We start from the raw sequence: 16,255 nt of genomic DNA, 5'->3' as shown, positions 1-16,255 counted from the left end.
CCCACCGGGCTCCTCTGTCCATGGGATTCTCCAGGCAAGGATACTGGAGTGGGTTGCCATCCCTTCTCCAGGGCATCTTCCCCACCCAGGGATCGAACCAAGGTCTCCCATATTGCAGGCAGATTCTTTACCATCTGAACTGCCAGGGAAGCCCCACTAGCTAATAATTAAACATTGCGGAATCAGGTTTTTTTGTTAGGAGTAATTTGAGTAACATTCTTCTGTACACAGATCTTTAGATCTCTAGTCAGTTCTCAAGAATTGAATCTTAAAAGAGGAATTACTGGGTCAAATAATGTTCAAAAAGGACTGACTGTCCAATCAGCATTCTCACCAGTGTCATTTAAAAGTGCCTGCTTCACCTCCCAGATTATTCTTGGTGTGCTGAACCTTTGCCAACTCAGAGATAATTTTTATTATTTCTGTATAGGTAAATGGGGATGGGTTTTCCAGTTTTTTTTTTTTTTTTTACCTCTGATTCATCCCTGCCTTGCTCACATTGTCTCCACCACACTGCTTTCCATTGTTTGTCCTGAACAAGGACAAACGTGTCCAAGTGTGTTCTTACCTCAGGGTCTTCACACTTGCTCTTCTCTCTGGAGAAAATGCAGGCTTGCCAGATGGCTCAGTGGTAAAGAATCTTCCTGCCAGTGCAAGAAATGCAGCTTTGATCCCTGTATCGGGAAGATCCCTGGAGAAGGAAGTGGCAACCCACTCCAGTATTCTTGTCTTGGAAATCCCATGGACAGAGGAGCCTGGTGGGCTATAGCCCATGGTGTCGCAGAGTCAGACCCGACTGAGCACGCCTGCACGCATGCTGGAGAAAATGCCTTCATCAGGCAAGACAAGCTGAGGCCTCGGCCGGTGTCACCTCAGTGCAGCCTGCCGTGTCTCTTCTGTGTAGAACTGGACTTGACCCTTGTCTCCCACTTATTATCCTCTTTACTTATTTTGTGTGTCTCTGCTCCCATTAGGAAGGTAAATAGCAGTGCCTGGCAAGGATGGATGCTTAGTGAACATGGGCTGAATGAAAGCCCTTGTCCACCTAAATGAAGCATTGTTTTTAAAAGAGTTTATATGCGTTGTATCGTATGAAAGAACTGCCTTCTGCAGTTTCCTTGGGGAAAGTTTTACTGGGAAAATAGACAATTTTCTTAGTCCAAACAATTGCATGAATGCTACTTCAGTCCAGATGTTTCCATTCTTTATTAAATATGAAAGAGTTGAGCCTTACAAAAACAGGATTTCTGCATATGAATAAGTCTGCTTCAGCTTCTTGTAGTTTCTGTGTGCTGCTGTCCTGCAGGACCTGATGAATCCACATCACTGTGCCTCGTTCTCTCGCAGAGGGCCAGAGCCCCCTCATGGTTCCTGTTGCAGAGAGGGCCGAGCACGCAGCTGCGTTTTTCTTTTGTAAAGAGGAATCTGACTCTTTGACTAATTTGTTGCGTGGTAGCCCTAAGAGAAGGAACAAGGAGATGAGCCCTGAGACTGAGTTGCTTTGACATTTATTTGGATGACTGCATAGTTAAAGCTTGTCTTGGTTGTCCTTACAATGAAAGCTCAGGATGAAATGGTCCTCAGTGGCAAATGGTTTTTATTTTGTTTTGTCCAGATATATCCTCTTTGTTGTCAGTTAAGTAATAGGGTGGAGAGTAGAGAGTACAGAATTTCTGCCAATGACCAGCTATGTGTGTGACTCTGGAATTTGTTTGGGCCTTCCTGAATTTACTGATGTTAAATGACAGCTCTGGGCTAGATGATGCTTCTTTTTGGTTCACAGGTTCTGTGAGTGGTTGCATCTGAGGTTAACTGTTGTCCTTTGGGATGCTCTTATTTTCATTAGATATTGAGTCCCTGCTGTGGGCATGAAGCCAGGCTTTTCAGATAAGCATTAGGCAAGACAAGATAGTTCCTCCCATTGAATTGACTGTCCCAGGAGAAGGCAGATAAATGAATATTTTATAGTCAGATTATGATAGATCAAGGTCAGTGATCCACAGGATTATATAACAGGGTTGGCTAAGTGGTGACATATTAAAATAATGAAAATAAAACATCCATATGTGTGACAAAAAGGTGTCTGTATCAGTTTCCGATATTCTTTCCTGTAACTCCAGGTCTTAATGAATCTGATAACCACAACAGGGGTGTTCTTTCTGATTGTGGGACTTAGATTGTGTCTGTGTATGCATGCTGTGTTTGGTTAAAGTTTCAGGTAAAATCATTTCATTTGTTGCTTTGATTTTACTCTTGTCATTTTTGTTTTTTGATAATATTGTGTATAAGTTGGGCTCAGTTTTTGTGTGTTTAATACATTCTTTTAAAAAAATTCTTTGCCATTATGGTTTATCACAGAATATTGAATATAGTTCCCTGTGTTATACAGTAGGATCTTGCCATTTTGATATTCTAAATGTAATAGTTTGTATCTACCAACCCCAAACTCCCAGTCCATCCCTCTCCCGCCTTTCTTGTTCCTTGGCAAGGATAAGGCTGTTCTCTCTGTGAGTCTGCTTCTGTTTTGTAGGTTCATTTCTGTCATAGTTTAGATTCCACAATGAGTGATATCATACAGTATTTTGTCTTTTTCTTGGGCTGTGTTTTATTTGAATACTTCATAAGAAAACCTGTTCTTTTGATCAGTTTTAAAAATTAACTTTATTCAGTTTTATATTTAAATATTCAGTTTTAAATATTGCTGTTTATGTTTAGTTTTTATATGTAAATCAACTTTCAGATGAATGAGGTTGATAACTATGTAGGTTTCTATAGCATAGGAAAATAGACATTACCATTTATACGGTTATGATTGATGAACTGATAGTTCAGTGCCTGTGCAAAGTAGCAGAAGGGGCTAAGGTTATGCCAGGGAAAATTGAATTAGGCTGAACTTTTAGAAAACTGCTTTTATGTAACTGTATTAGGATAGGCTATTATAACAGAAAGCCGTTAAAAGATATAGTGGCATACACAACAGAAATGTGTATCTTGTTCCTTTAACAGTGCTTAGCAGGTAAACAGGCCACATGGTTTAATTAGGAACCCAGCTAATGGAGCATCTGTCCTCTTCAACCTGAGGCTTCAAAGATCACCTTAGAGTTGACACCACCCAGTCAGATGCGAGGGATAGAGCATAGGGGAGCATGCATGGGAGGATTTCATGAGCTAGTCTGGCATCGGTGACACCCACTCTCATTCATAGTCACTGTCACAGGGCCACGTCTCACTGTGAGGGCCGGGATACAGCAGCCTGGCTGTGGGTCCAGAAGAAAGAGAAGAACTCAGATTTTGGAGAGTAGCTACCCATCTCTGCCAGAGAATTGTTGGGCTGTCACTGTAGACAGACTCTAAATATATGTCTAAATGTATATTCGCTTAGCTCTGACTTTTGGCTAACATTGGGTTGATTCTTTGAGACTGGGTGTATTTTGGATATGACTAATGGTTCTTGTTCTACGAATGGAGTGAAGATCTATGTCATGAGAGAAGTGGGGAGGAAAGGAAGCTACTGCTGCAGAACCTATGAGCCCAGGCACCAGACTGGATGCTTTATATAGATGATTTCATTTAATCTTCACAATGACCCTAGAAGAAAGGTGTTCATATCATGTTTTTCCAGATGAGAAAATGAATTTTGATGTCATTCCTCAGTTTCCGTAATTGGCAGAATTGATTGCTGAGTCCTTTAAGCTGATCTGTTGTAAGTGATAAATTTACATGATTTTTGTCTTCTCTTTTGGGGTTATCTTCCAGTTTGACTTTGAAGGATCACTTTCCCCAGTCATTGCACCCAAAAAGGCAAGGCCTTCTGAGACGGGATCTGATGATGTAAGCATTGTTTTTTCTTGCTGATACAAATTAGTTTGTGGGTACTTGTATCAGTCCCGCATATTTGTGGTGTTCCTGTTGATTTGTGCATATTTTTAACAGCTTTTGCTTATTTTAATACTAAATGGCAGTTATTTTGAAGGATAGGGCCTGTCAAGTTTTCTGTGATTGTTTATTTACTTTTGTCTTTAATGCTCATCTTAAAACATACATGATGCTGTGTGATATAAATTTGAGTTTACAGATGTTTTACTGCCAGCTCATCACCTTAAGTGACAACATTTATTATGCAGTGTTTCTTTAAGTTCTCAAACATGTCAGATTCCATGGGTATTCTTGTGTTTCAACACATTCTTTTAAAATTGAGGTATAATTTGCATAAATGAAATGCTTAGATGTTAAATTTACAGTTTGATCAGATTTGACAAATAGACACTCGTGTAATCCACACTGCTCTTAAGGACGAAACATTTCCGTGAGTGTATACAGTTCTCTTGAGCCATTTTTAATAGAAGCATCCACTGATTTGATTTCTATCATATGTTAGTTTTGCCAACTCTAAAACTTAATATAAGTAAAATAATATAGTATGTAGTCTTTGGTATAAAGTTTCCCTCATTCATCATAATGCTTTTGAGGTTCATTGATGTTGTTGCCGAGTTAGTAGTTTGTACCTTCCTACTGAGACAGTAGTATAACTATACCGTGGTTTGTATATTCATTCTTCTGTGGATGTATAGGTAGCCTATTGCCATTATTTGACTATTATGAGGAAAGCTGCTGCCCACATGCAGTAACTAGGCTTTGTGGACCTATATTTTCATTTCTCTTGGCTAAATGAATACCTAGCAGTACACTTGTTGGGTCATTGCTGGTCTCGAATTGATTGTACCATGTTATATTCTGACAAGCGGTATATGAGTTGGCCAGCATTTGCTGTCAGTCTTTTTCCTTTTAACCATTTGAGCATGTACAAAGTGGTTTCTTTAAGTGGTTTTAATTTGCTTTTCCAAAATGACTCATCACGTTAGGCACTATTTCACGTACTTGTTAGCTACTTACATATCTTTTTGTGAAGTTTCTGTTCAGGTGTAAATTAGATTTAAAAAATATTTATTGCTCTAAAGAAGTTCTCTATATATTTTAGATACGAGTTCTTTGTCATATGTGTTTTGGGAATATTTTCTCCCACTGTGTGGCTTAACAGTATCTTTTGCTGAGAAGAGTTTTTTATTTTGGTTGTCTGACTGATAAATTTTTAACTTTTATGATTGGTTCTATGTCTGTTGCAAGAGTTTTAAGTTAGAATAATACACTGTATTAAGCCTGATAGAAACACCAATAAATTCCAAGTTCCAAAGAAACCATAGATTATCTCAACACAATACAGCTGTACAAAATACAACCATAGACTGTCTCAACACAATACAATAAATCACAAGTAGAAAACTAGTTCAGTTCAGTTCAGTCACTCAGTCGTATCCGACTCTTTGCCTGGCCTCTTTGTCCATCACCAACTCCTGGAGCTTATTCAGATTCATGTCCATTGAGTCGGTGATGCCATCCAACCATCTCATCCTCTGTCATTCCCTTCTCCTCCCGCCTTGAGTCTTTCCCAGCATCAGGGTCTTTTCAGATGAGTCAGTTCTTCGCATCAGGTGGCCAAAATATTGGAGTTTCAGCTTCAGCATCAGTCCTTCCAATGAATATTCAGGACATCTTTTAAGATGGACTGGTTGGATCTCCTTGCAGTCCAAGGGACTCTCGAGTCTTCTTCAGCACCACAGTTCAAAAGCATCAATTCTTCGGTGCTCAGCTTTCTTTATGGTCCAACTCTCATATCCATACATAACTATAGGAAAAACCATAACCTTGACTAGATGGACCTTAGTCGGCAAAGTAATGTCTCTGCTTTTTATTATGCTGTCAAGATTGGTCATAACTTTTCTTCCAAGGAGTAAGCATCTCTTAATTTCATAGCTGCAGTCACCATCTGCAGTGATTTTGGAGCCCCCCAAAATAAAAGTAGGTCATGATTTCCACTGTTTCCCCATCTATTTCTCCTGAATTGATGGGACCAGATGGCATGATCTTAATTTTCTGAATGTTGATTTTGAAGCCACCTTTTTCACTCTCCTCTTTCACTTCATCCAGAGGCTCTTTAATTCTTCACTTTCAGACATAAGGGTGGTGTCATCTGCATGTCTGAGGTTATTGATATTTTTCCTGGCAATCTTGATTCCAGCTTGTGTTTCTTCCAGCCCAGCATTTCTCATGATGTAGTCTGCATGTGAGTTAAATAAGCAGGGTGACAATATACAGCCTTGACGTACTCCTTTTCCTGTTTGGAACCAGTCTGTTGTTCCATGTCCAGTTGTAACTTGTCCAGTTCTATGCTTCCTAACCTGCATATAGGTTTCTCAAGAGGCAGGTCAGGTGGTCTGGAATTCCCATCTCTTTCAGAATTTTCCACAGTTTATTGTGATCCACACAGTCAAAGGCTTTGGCATAGTCAGTAAAGCAGAAGTAGATGTTTTTCTGGAACTCTTGCTTTTTTGATGATCCAGCAGATGTTGGCAATTTGATCTCTGGTTCCTCTGCCTTTTCTCAATCCAGCTTGAACATCTGGAAGTTCATGGTTCATGTACTGTTGAAGCCTGGTTTGGAGAATTTTGAGCATTACTTTGCTAGCATGTGAGATGAGTGCAATTGTGCGGTAGTTTGAGCATTCTTTGGCATTGCTTTTCTTTGAGATTGAAATGAAAACTGACCTTTTCTAGTCCCATGGCCACTGCTGAGTGTTCCAAATTTGCTGGCATATTGAGTGCAGCACTTTCACAGAATCATCTTTCAGGGTTTGAAATAGCTCAACTGGAATTCCATCACCTCCACTAGCTTTATTCGTAGTGATGCTTCCTACGGCCCACTTGACTTCTCATTCCAGGATGTCGGGCTCTAGGTGAGTGACCATACCATCGTGATTATCTGGGTCGTGAAGATCTTTTTTGTACAGTTCTTCTGTGTATTCTTGCCACGTCTTCTTAATATCTTCTGCTTCTGTTAGGTCCATACCATTTCTGTCCTTTATCGAGCCCATCTTTGCATGAAATGTTCCCTTGGTATCTCTAATTTTCCTGAAGAGATCTCCAGTCTTTACTATTCTATTGTTTTCCTCTATTTCTTTGCATTGATTGCTGAGGAAGGCTTTCTTATCTCTCCTTGCTGTTTTTTGGAACTTTGCATTCAAATGGGTATATCTTTCTTTTTCTCCTTTGCTTTTTGCTTTTTTTCTTTTCTCTGTTATTTGTAAGGCCTCCTCGGACAACCATTTTGCTTTTTTGCATTTCTTTTTCTTGGGGATGGTCTTGATCCCTGTCTCCTGTACAATGTCACTCTACAGACGGACATCACCAGGTGGTCAGTACTGAAGTCAGATTGATTATATTCTTTTCAGCCAAAGATGGAGAAACTCTATACAGTCAGCAGAAACAAGACCAGGAGCTGACTGTGGATCAAATCGTGAACTCCTTATTGCCAGATTCAGACTTAAATTGAAGAAAGTAGGGAAAATCACTAGACCATTCAGGTATGACCTAAATCAAATCCCTTATGATTATCTAGTGGAGGTGAGAAAGAGATTTAAGGGACTAGATCTGATAGACAGAGTGCCTGATGAACTGTGGACGGAGGTTCATGACACTGTACAGAAGACAGGGATCAAGACTGTCCCCAAGAAAAGTAGAAACTAAAATAGACTCAATACTTGTAAAGTGTAGCACAATTCAAATATAAAATTCAGTTGATTACTATCCTCAGCATCTTGTCAACATGGAAATATATGTATTTCAGCTGGATGCAAGTAGACCTCTCCTCTTACCCAAACCCAAATCAGTGTAGTGGTCCCTACACCTGCCTGTCTACACTTCTAGGCTTTCGTTTTCTTGTGGCCCATGAGACATTGCCTAAAATAATCTTAAATTTTTCTCTTTCAATCTCTGCTTAAGCAGTAGAATTCTTCTACTAAAGTCTCTTCCTTAAAAGGGTATGATTCAAGTGATTTTTAAAGGTGGCTTGTCTTAAGATTTATTGCTGGCACTTGGAAATTACTTAGCTGGTAGGTATTGGTTCTAATTTTTCAGCATTGTGGTTTTTTTTTTTCAATAATGTTAACAACTTAATGTGAAAATGGAACTTGAGTTTTTTAAAGTGAATTTGATCTTCTTTTTTAATAGTGACATTACAATTATTTAGAAAGCTAATATCCTTTTTATTCTTCTTAGGACTGGGAATATTTACTAAATTCAGACTACCACCAGAATGTTGAGTCTCATCTCTTGAACAGATCTTTGTGTTTGAGTCCTTTGGAAGTTTCACAGATGAAAGATGAGGATTTTTCCCAGAATCTCAGTTTGGACTCTTCTACACTTCTGTTCACTCACATACCTGCAATTTTTTTTGTTCTTCACCTGGTCTATGAGGAACTCAAGTTGAACACCCTAATGGGAGAAGGGGTTCGTTCACTTGTTGAACTTCTCGTCCAATTGGCAAGGTAAATATCGTTTATAGATTAGAAGTTTCCAAAAGGTCATTAGATGACCTAATTCTTGGCCGTGAATGTCAAATAGGAACCTTGCAAACAAATTTCTGAATTCTACCTTCTCAACAAAAAGGAGCCTTTTCCATAAGCCACAGAACTGTTTGAGGGGATCCATTGTGTAAGGGCCATGGGTCAGGCTGGGGTTGCAGCTTTTTGTCCTCAGATGAGTAGAAAAGGCATGAGAATAGTGTGTTACCCAGTGAGGATAACCTGTTTGGCTTTCATTTTGACACCATGATTGTGGTGGACAGTCTATAATGACACCTGCTGTTTTTATAATGATGCCTTAGATTCAAATAGTGTTTGAAAGTGAAAGTTGCTCAGGCGTGTCCAACTCTTTGTGACCCCATGGACCACAGAGTCCATGGAATTCTCCAGGCCAGAATACTGGAGTGGGTAGCCTTTCCCTTCTCCAGGGGATCTTCCCAACCCAGGAATCAAACCCACATCTCCTGCATTGCAGGTGGATTCTTTACCAGCTGAGCCACAAGGGAAGCCCAAGAATACTGGACTGGGTAGCCTATCCCTTCTCCAGAGGATCTTCCCGACCCAGGAATCGAACTGGAGTCTCTTGTGTTTTAAGCAAATTCTTTACCAACTGAGCTGTCAGGGTTTAAACTAACAAAATTGTACTTTACATGTAGAAATTGTCAAAGTAGGTATTACAGTCCCTGTTCCAGTGATGAGGAAACATGCTTAAGTTTTGAGGGGAAAAATTTTTTTTTTTTTTTTTTTAGTGTGGACCATTAAAAAATGTATGTATTTATTTATTTATTTTTGGCTGTGGTGGGCCTTCACTGATGTTCGAGCTTTTCTCTAGCTGTGGCGAGTGGAGGCACTCTCTGTGTGCTGTCCAGGCCTCTCATTCTGGGGGCTTCTCTTTTACTGTGGGGCCTGGGCTCTAGGTGTGTGGGCTTCAGTAGCTGCGGCGCCCAGGCTCCGGAGCACAGGCTCAGTAGTTGTGGTGCGCAGGCTTAGCTGCTCTGTAGCATGTGGCATTTTCTGCACCAGGGATGGAACCCATGTTTCCTGCATTGGCAGGCAGATTCTTTACCACTGAGCCACCAGGGAAGCCCCTCAAGTTTGTTTTTTAAGGACAGGTGCCATTCACTAGATGTTGGTTCTCTTTGCTGGTCCTCGATTGCCCCAGTCTGGTCTTCCCTGTCTTTCAGGCTCTTGTAGTGGATCTACGGTAAGACTGTTCTGATGGTATTTTCAACAGTCTTTTCTAGCACCTTGTGTTTGGCACTGAACTCAAAGTGTTTATACTTAGTGTTGTTTGAGCCTTTGTGACCCTTGGTGATAAAGTTAAGTTTGAATTAAAATGCCAACCTCTGAGTTAAGGTTGTAGTATATTTTCTAATTTATGTTACCTTCCTTGAGATATTGAAATTCTTTTCTGAGACACGACAGTTTTAATTGACAGTTAGTTTCTCTTAATGACAAGGCATTACTGTAAGGAAGATACTTTTGTAATGAAATGATTTTCAAACCCTAATCATGGCTCTTTGAAATAGGTAAAATTAGTATAATGTTTTACACTTTATAAGGTATTTCTCATACATATTATTTAACCTTAAAAGCTTGAGGGTGAGTTGACTGGTATGCCACCATTTTCTGGAAGAATAATTACTGAGATTGAGAAAGTTGACTTCCTGAAGAGCACACAGCTAACAGATTAACAGAGGAGAAATTGGACCACAGTTTTCACAGCAGTTTTACCCTCAAAATTTATCTAGCGGGAGGAGTGTTGGTTGCATTTGTCACCCTAGGCACTTTAAGTCCAGAAATACAGTACAGAGGCTCTAGACGTGGTTGTCTTCTTTCTCCTAAGTAAATGTTTTAAATTAAAAAGGTCAACTGATGAGTCTTCTTAACTGTTTGGGAGGCGAATGCCGTAATACCTTGCCTGTTAATTCCTTTTATGTGTTCCATCGTTTTAGGGACTTAAAATTGGAGCCTTACGTAGACCATTACTATAGAGACTACCCAACACTTGTCAGAACTACTGGACAAGTGTGCGCAATTGACCAAGGTAAGTGTTCTGCTGTTAAAGATTTTCTCAACGGTCTGCTGACCTTTGCTTGTATTTTTCTTGGTAAACAGCAGAGGATATATTTCTTACTGTTAACCTCTAAATCAGGGGTAGTGTTTTTCCACCAGGCAGATTTCAGTTTGTAGTGTTTGGTCTCTGACTTGTAGTATAGCTTCTTCAGTGTGGGGGGTGGGGGGTGGAGGGGATTTTACTCATCCCCAAGATTCTGCCTTGCAAAAGCTTAGAGCTTCCAGTGCCAAGGATGCTTTGCTATCCTGTGTGGTCCAGTTAGTAACCACCCACTGTGTGCTATTTTAGTTTAAACTAAAGATTCAGTTCCTCAGTTGCCCTGGCCACATTGCAAGTGCTCAGCAGTCATATGGGGCTGGTGGTTGCCATATTGAACAGTACAGATACAGAACAGTTTCACAGCCGTTGTATTGTCTTAGACTCTGAGTTAAATGGACTCAAGATTGGGGCCCAGTTGTTAAAACAGAGCAGAATCCTGGGTGTCTTGTCTTTTCTCATCATTAGAGTTAGAGCAGAAAATTTTGGTGACATTCTTTAATATGCCTTGAACATAAGAATTCGGATAAAATATTAGTCAGTTAAATTCCACAGATTATAATGTGATCACATACTTACTGTGACAGAAAACATGAAGCATTTTGGAGAATATGGAAAAAATGTTACTCTGATTGTCTTCAAATGACAGGGATTGTTGATTATCTTTCCTTTGAATTAAAACAGTATTGTTTTAGTGTATACTTACATCTTTACAAACATTTATCTAATTCTGAAGGTCAAACAGGATCTATGCAGTACCCGTCATTTTTCACTCCTGAGCCACCTAGTGTTTATCAGTGGGTGAGCTCCTGTCTGAAGGGGGAAGGAGTGCCCCCCTATCCTTACCTCCCCGGAATCTGTGAACGAGGCAGACTGGTAGTCTTGGTATGTATTCAGTATGTTGCCAAACTTGTTTGTTTTTTTCTTTTTAACTTTCAATGTAATGTAAAACATTATCATATAGAAAAATTACTGCCCCCCCATTTTGTGTATTGCTCTGTGGATTTCAATAAATGTTGAGTTCATGTAATCCCTCCCATAATTAGAATTCAGAATGGTTCTATCAACCCCCTCAGAAAATTCCCTCCTGCTTTTGAGATTCTTTCAAGTATTGCTGTAGCAGGAGTTCATTGCACTTAATTGCTAAGTGTTGGCTATACGTTGTGTGCGTATATATATCACATTGGTTTATCCAGTCATCCATTGACGATACTTGAGTTGACTCCAGTTTTTAAGCAGTTATAAATACAGCTGCCATAGACATTCATGTCTAGGTTTTTGTGTGAACAAAAGTTTTCATTTCTCTAGGGTAGGTACCCAGAGGTGGGATTGATGGCCATATAGCAAGTATATATAAGATTAATATATTTGAGAAACTGTAAGCTGTTTTTCAGAGTCTCTGTTATTGTTTGTTGTTCAGTTGCCAACTTGTGTCCAGCTGTTTGCGACCCCATGAACTGCAGCACACCAGGCTCCTCTGTCTTTCAGTGTCTCCCAGAGTTTGCTCAAATTCATGTCCGTTGAGTCAGCGATGTTATCTAATCATCTTATCCTCTGCCACCCTCTTCTCCTTTTGCCTTCTTCCTAGCATCAGGGTCTTTTCCAATGAATTAGCTCTTCGCATGAGGTGGCCAAAGTATGGAAACTTCAGCTTCATCATCAATCCTTCCAATGAATATTCAGGGTTGATTTCCTTTAGGATTGACTGGTTGGATCTTCTTGCAGTCCAAGGCACTCTCAAAAGTCTTCTCCAATACCACAACTCAAAAGCATCGTTCTTTGGTGCTCAGCCTTCTTTATCATCAGACTTTCACAGCTGTACATTACTAATGGAAAAACCATAGCTTTGACTATACGGCCTTTGTTGGCAGAGTAATGTGTCTGCTTTTTAATATACTGTCTAGGTTTGTCATAGCTTTTCTTCCAAGAAGGAAGCAGTCATTAATTTCATGTATCTGTTTCATGTATTTGTATTTCCACCATCAGTGTGTGAGTGTTCCAGTTTCCCTGCATGCATTCTGGTCAGTTTTTGGTATTGTCATGATTTGTAAATTTTCTCATTCTTATAAATGTGCAGTGATAACTCATTGTGGTTTAAATGTCCATTTTCTTCATGGCTAGTGATATTTTGAATGTGCCTACATAGGAGGTTTTGTCAGATACATGGGTTTGAAGTATTTTCTCCTGTGGTTTGTCGTGTCCTGTTGCTCTCTTAATGCTTCCTTTGTGGAGCACAAATGTTTAATTTTGATGCAGCCAGTTTATCCACTTTTTTCTGTATGAATAGTGCATTTGGTGTCATGTCTATGAACTCATTATCCAAGTCAGAAAGATTTTCTCCTGTTTTTGTCCAGAAATTTTACAGTTTCCTGTTTAATAATTAGATCTGTGATCCATTTTGTTAAATTCTTTTTAATCAGATGTGAGGTTTATGTTGAGATTTTTATTCCATTTGAATGGTCAGTTTTTTTAAACATCAGTTGTTGGGAACACTATTCTTTCTCTTTTGCAGTTTTTCAGAAATAAGTTGACGACATATTTGTAGGTCTGTCTCTGGGCTTTTTATTCTAGTCCATTGGTTTGTGTTGTGGTCCACACACTCTTGATTACTGTAGCTTTATAGTCAGTCTTAAAATTGGTTACTGTGACTCTTCCTTCCATTACTTTTCTTTTTTAAAATTATTTTAGCTATTTTAATTCCTTTGCCTTTTCCTTTAAATTTTATAATTGGCTTATCCATAGCTACAAAAAATCCTACTTGAATTTTTTTAATGAAATAATTTTTATTAAAAAAAATTAACTCACCTTATCAATACATAGTTAATCCAAGATCAGAGCTGATTCAGATAGAGCCAAAGGGTATCAGTAAAGGTAAGTTCCTTCACAGTAACGTCCCTTGGTCCCCTTATACTGGAGCAGCCTGCCGAGAGGTCTTCTGTGGACCTTTCTTGAGATGGGGCTTTCCCAGGCTTGTAGGAGAACCAGATCTTTTGTCTCCTGTCTCAGATATCACTGGACTAAGTAAATGTCCTTGCTCCCCACCTGCTCCTCCTTTACTCTGTGTCCTGCTTCCTTCATGTTGAGAGAGGCTTCAGTACCTGCCATGGCTCTGAAATAGACATGCAGAATGGTGATTCTGCTTTTTTAAAAAAAACACTGATAAAATATATATAACATATTATTATTTTAATTGTTTTTAAGTGTACGATTCAGTGGCGATCAGTCCATTCACAATGTATTCAGAGCAGCCAATACTTTTTCATTCCTTGCTGCTTATGTGGAAACATTTAGGTGAATTCACCAGATACTTTGGTTCTGTACAACTCCGCTAAAATGGGGTAGACTCAGTGTTACAGCTCCCCAAGAGGGAGCCAGAGATATATGAATAAGCCAGAGGTGTTCTGTGTCCAGCTTACGCTAGCCAACTTACAGATATTCGTGTCATAGCATATCTTTCTTAGATACGATGTCAGCGACTTTCAGGAACCTATCATTTGTAGTGTCTGTACTGGTTTAGAGTTAGGACTTGAAGACCCTCCAGCATTGTGTTGAGATTTTAATACGATCATGCTGCCACTTTCTTTCCGAAAAAAAGCTGTAGGTGCAGATCTTAGTGGTAACAGCAAATACTCAAAGGAGAACTTTGAAGGCTGAAGTGGAGAAGGGCCTTGAGGCGTAGAGAGTTAGGGTTTACCTCACCCCAAGTTGGGGCGCTACTGGTAAAGAGCCCACCCGCCGGTGCAGGAGACATGAGAGTCCTGGATTCAATCCCTGGGTCGGGAATATCCCCCGGAGGAGGAAATGGCACCCCACTCCAGTGTTCTTGCTTGGAGAACCCCATGGACAGAGGAGCCTGGTGGGCTGCAGTCCCTAGGGTCGCAAAGAGTTAGGCATGACTGAAAGGACTCGGCATCCACTCAACACAAATGACGCAAATGTCAATCAGTTTGTAAGTAGATAAGCAGAGGTTGGTACATATTTCTAATGGAATACCCCTCAGCAGTGAAAAGAAAAAAACTGCTGACACACACAGTAATGTGGATGAATTTCACCAAAGTGCTGAGTTGATGAAACAGGACACAGAAGACAACATGTTCTGTGACTCCATTTGCAGGATATTGAAGAAGAAGCAAAATACAGGAAGAGAGAAAAGAAGCGTTATTTATTCCCAGTAGTTCTCAAGGGCACTTTCTGGTGTGATGCAAGCATTCTGTGTCCTAACTGTGGTTATATGATTGTATAACATTTGTCAAAACAGAGCTCTGTATCTAAAATGGGCTAGTTTTCCTGTCTGTGCTTATGCCTCAAGAGTTTAAAAAATAATGTTAAGTTTCTCCTTATGCAGAGTATTGCACTCTACATACTTGGTGACGAAAGCTCTCTCTCTGATGAATCCTCACAGTATTTATCCAGAATAAGTATCGGTAAGTCAGTCTCACATTAGGCTTCCCCAGACAAATTTTTATAGATGTCAGTATCAGAGTTGAAATTAAAAAATGAAAACTTTTCTAAGTGTACTTCAGGTGCTGTGTCTTGCTTCATTTTAGAGGTGACAAAATCGCAGTTCTAGTCTTGAGTCTGCAACTGACTTTCAGAGACCAAGATTACTAAAAATCTGACAAACTACATTTTCAGTATGTCTAAAAAGGGCTGTTTTAGCCCCAGGGAAGTGATCATTCTTTCCAACCTGCCAGAGTACTGCGTATTTTGTTGCTTTTTAGGAGATCTTTATCTGTAATTTTTCTTTCCAAATGTCTTCTATATGTTGCGTGCTTTCTTTACCAGGATAACTATCAAAATAAAGTTCTGTTCTGTTTTAGCGCCCCAGAAGCCGCAAGCAGAACAAGAGGAGAGCAGGTGACTTTTATTCAGTTTGTGCCTTTACGCTGTCTGTTTCACGGCTTCCTGTTTAATAACCTCGTGTGTGTTCTCTTGCAGGCTTAGTTTCAGCCATTCTATGTCGGTTTCTAGCCTAGCTGAGAGATTAGTTGTCTGGATGACTAATGTAGGTAAGGCCATCTTTGTTACCTTTCATGTGTCTTTGAAATCCCTTCCTTGGACTGCTCTTTCCTAACCAGGCCCTGTGTCCTCAGAGCATGCTAGAGCTGGGAGGCATGAAAAGGCAGGGCCTCTAGCTCCACAGAAGGATCCCACAGGGTTGTATGATGGCCCCCCCGAGCCACCCTTTCTTTGCTTGACGGTCTCACAGCTTCCCTCTACTGATATCTTGGGTACCAGCCTTTTCTCCTTTGGTGGATGGAAAATATTTGTCTTTCCTCTGAGACCAGTAGAGGCTGTGGCTTTGTAGAGTGGCCCCAGAATGGAGAATGCTAATCACTACACATTCAGATTTGAAGCTGTTAAATACTCAGATACCAGAAGCGATTATTTCTGGCAAAATTTTGAATGATACAGGCCAGGGATTTTATGCACCAAGAGGCAGATTCACCTGGGACAAGGGAGAGGAAGGCGAAGAGTTTATTCTCTGTTCCTAAAGATTGTGCCTCTGGGTTTTAAGCTGAGGAAACTACCAAAACTTTATGTGAACATGAACTAAAAGGTTTTAAAAACATTAACAGTATGAAAACATAGAAGAATGAGGATGTTATAAAATAGTATGTTAGAAAGTAGTGCTTTAATGAATATTACAAGAGGTTTCTGAATTCTTTATTTAGAGAATATTCTAAATGACTTGAGGTTTTCACTCTTCTTTTTTGTTATGCTTC

The 16,255-nt window shown here is 39.8% G+C and overlaps 1 protein-coding gene across 1 annotated transcript in view; it reads left to right on the top strand.

Annotated features, from left to right (window-relative positions):
* ANAPC1 (anaphase promoting complex subunit 1) overlaps nucleotides 1-16,255 on the top strand; it is a 91,937-nt gene that overhangs the window by 23,528 nt on the left and 52,154 nt on the right. The window contains exons 17-23 of the mRNA XM_068965177.1: nucleotides 3,757-3,831; nucleotides 8,112-8,380; nucleotides 10,372-10,463; nucleotides 11,266-11,414; nucleotides 14,875-14,953; nucleotides 15,350-15,386; nucleotides 15,468-15,538. Of these exons, the coding sequence (XP_068821278.1) occupies nucleotides 3,757-3,831; nucleotides 8,112-8,380; nucleotides 10,372-10,463; nucleotides 11,266-11,414; nucleotides 14,875-14,953; nucleotides 15,350-15,386; nucleotides 15,468-15,538 (772 nt within the window). The remainder of the gene's footprint in view (nucleotides 1-3,756; nucleotides 3,832-8,111; nucleotides 8,381-10,371; nucleotides 10,464-11,265; nucleotides 11,415-14,874; nucleotides 14,954-15,349; nucleotides 15,387-15,467; nucleotides 15,539-16,255) is intronic.

This window comes from Capricornis sumatraensis, chromosome 1 (assembly GCF_032405125.1).
Source record: "Capricornis sumatraensis isolate serow.1 chromosome 1, serow.2, whole genome shotgun sequence".
In the NCBI taxonomy this organism is placed as follows: Eukaryota; Metazoa; Chordata; class Mammalia; order Artiodactyla; family Bovidae; genus Capricornis; species Capricornis sumatraensis.
This window is presented reverse-complemented; position numbering and strand designations above follow the sequence as displayed.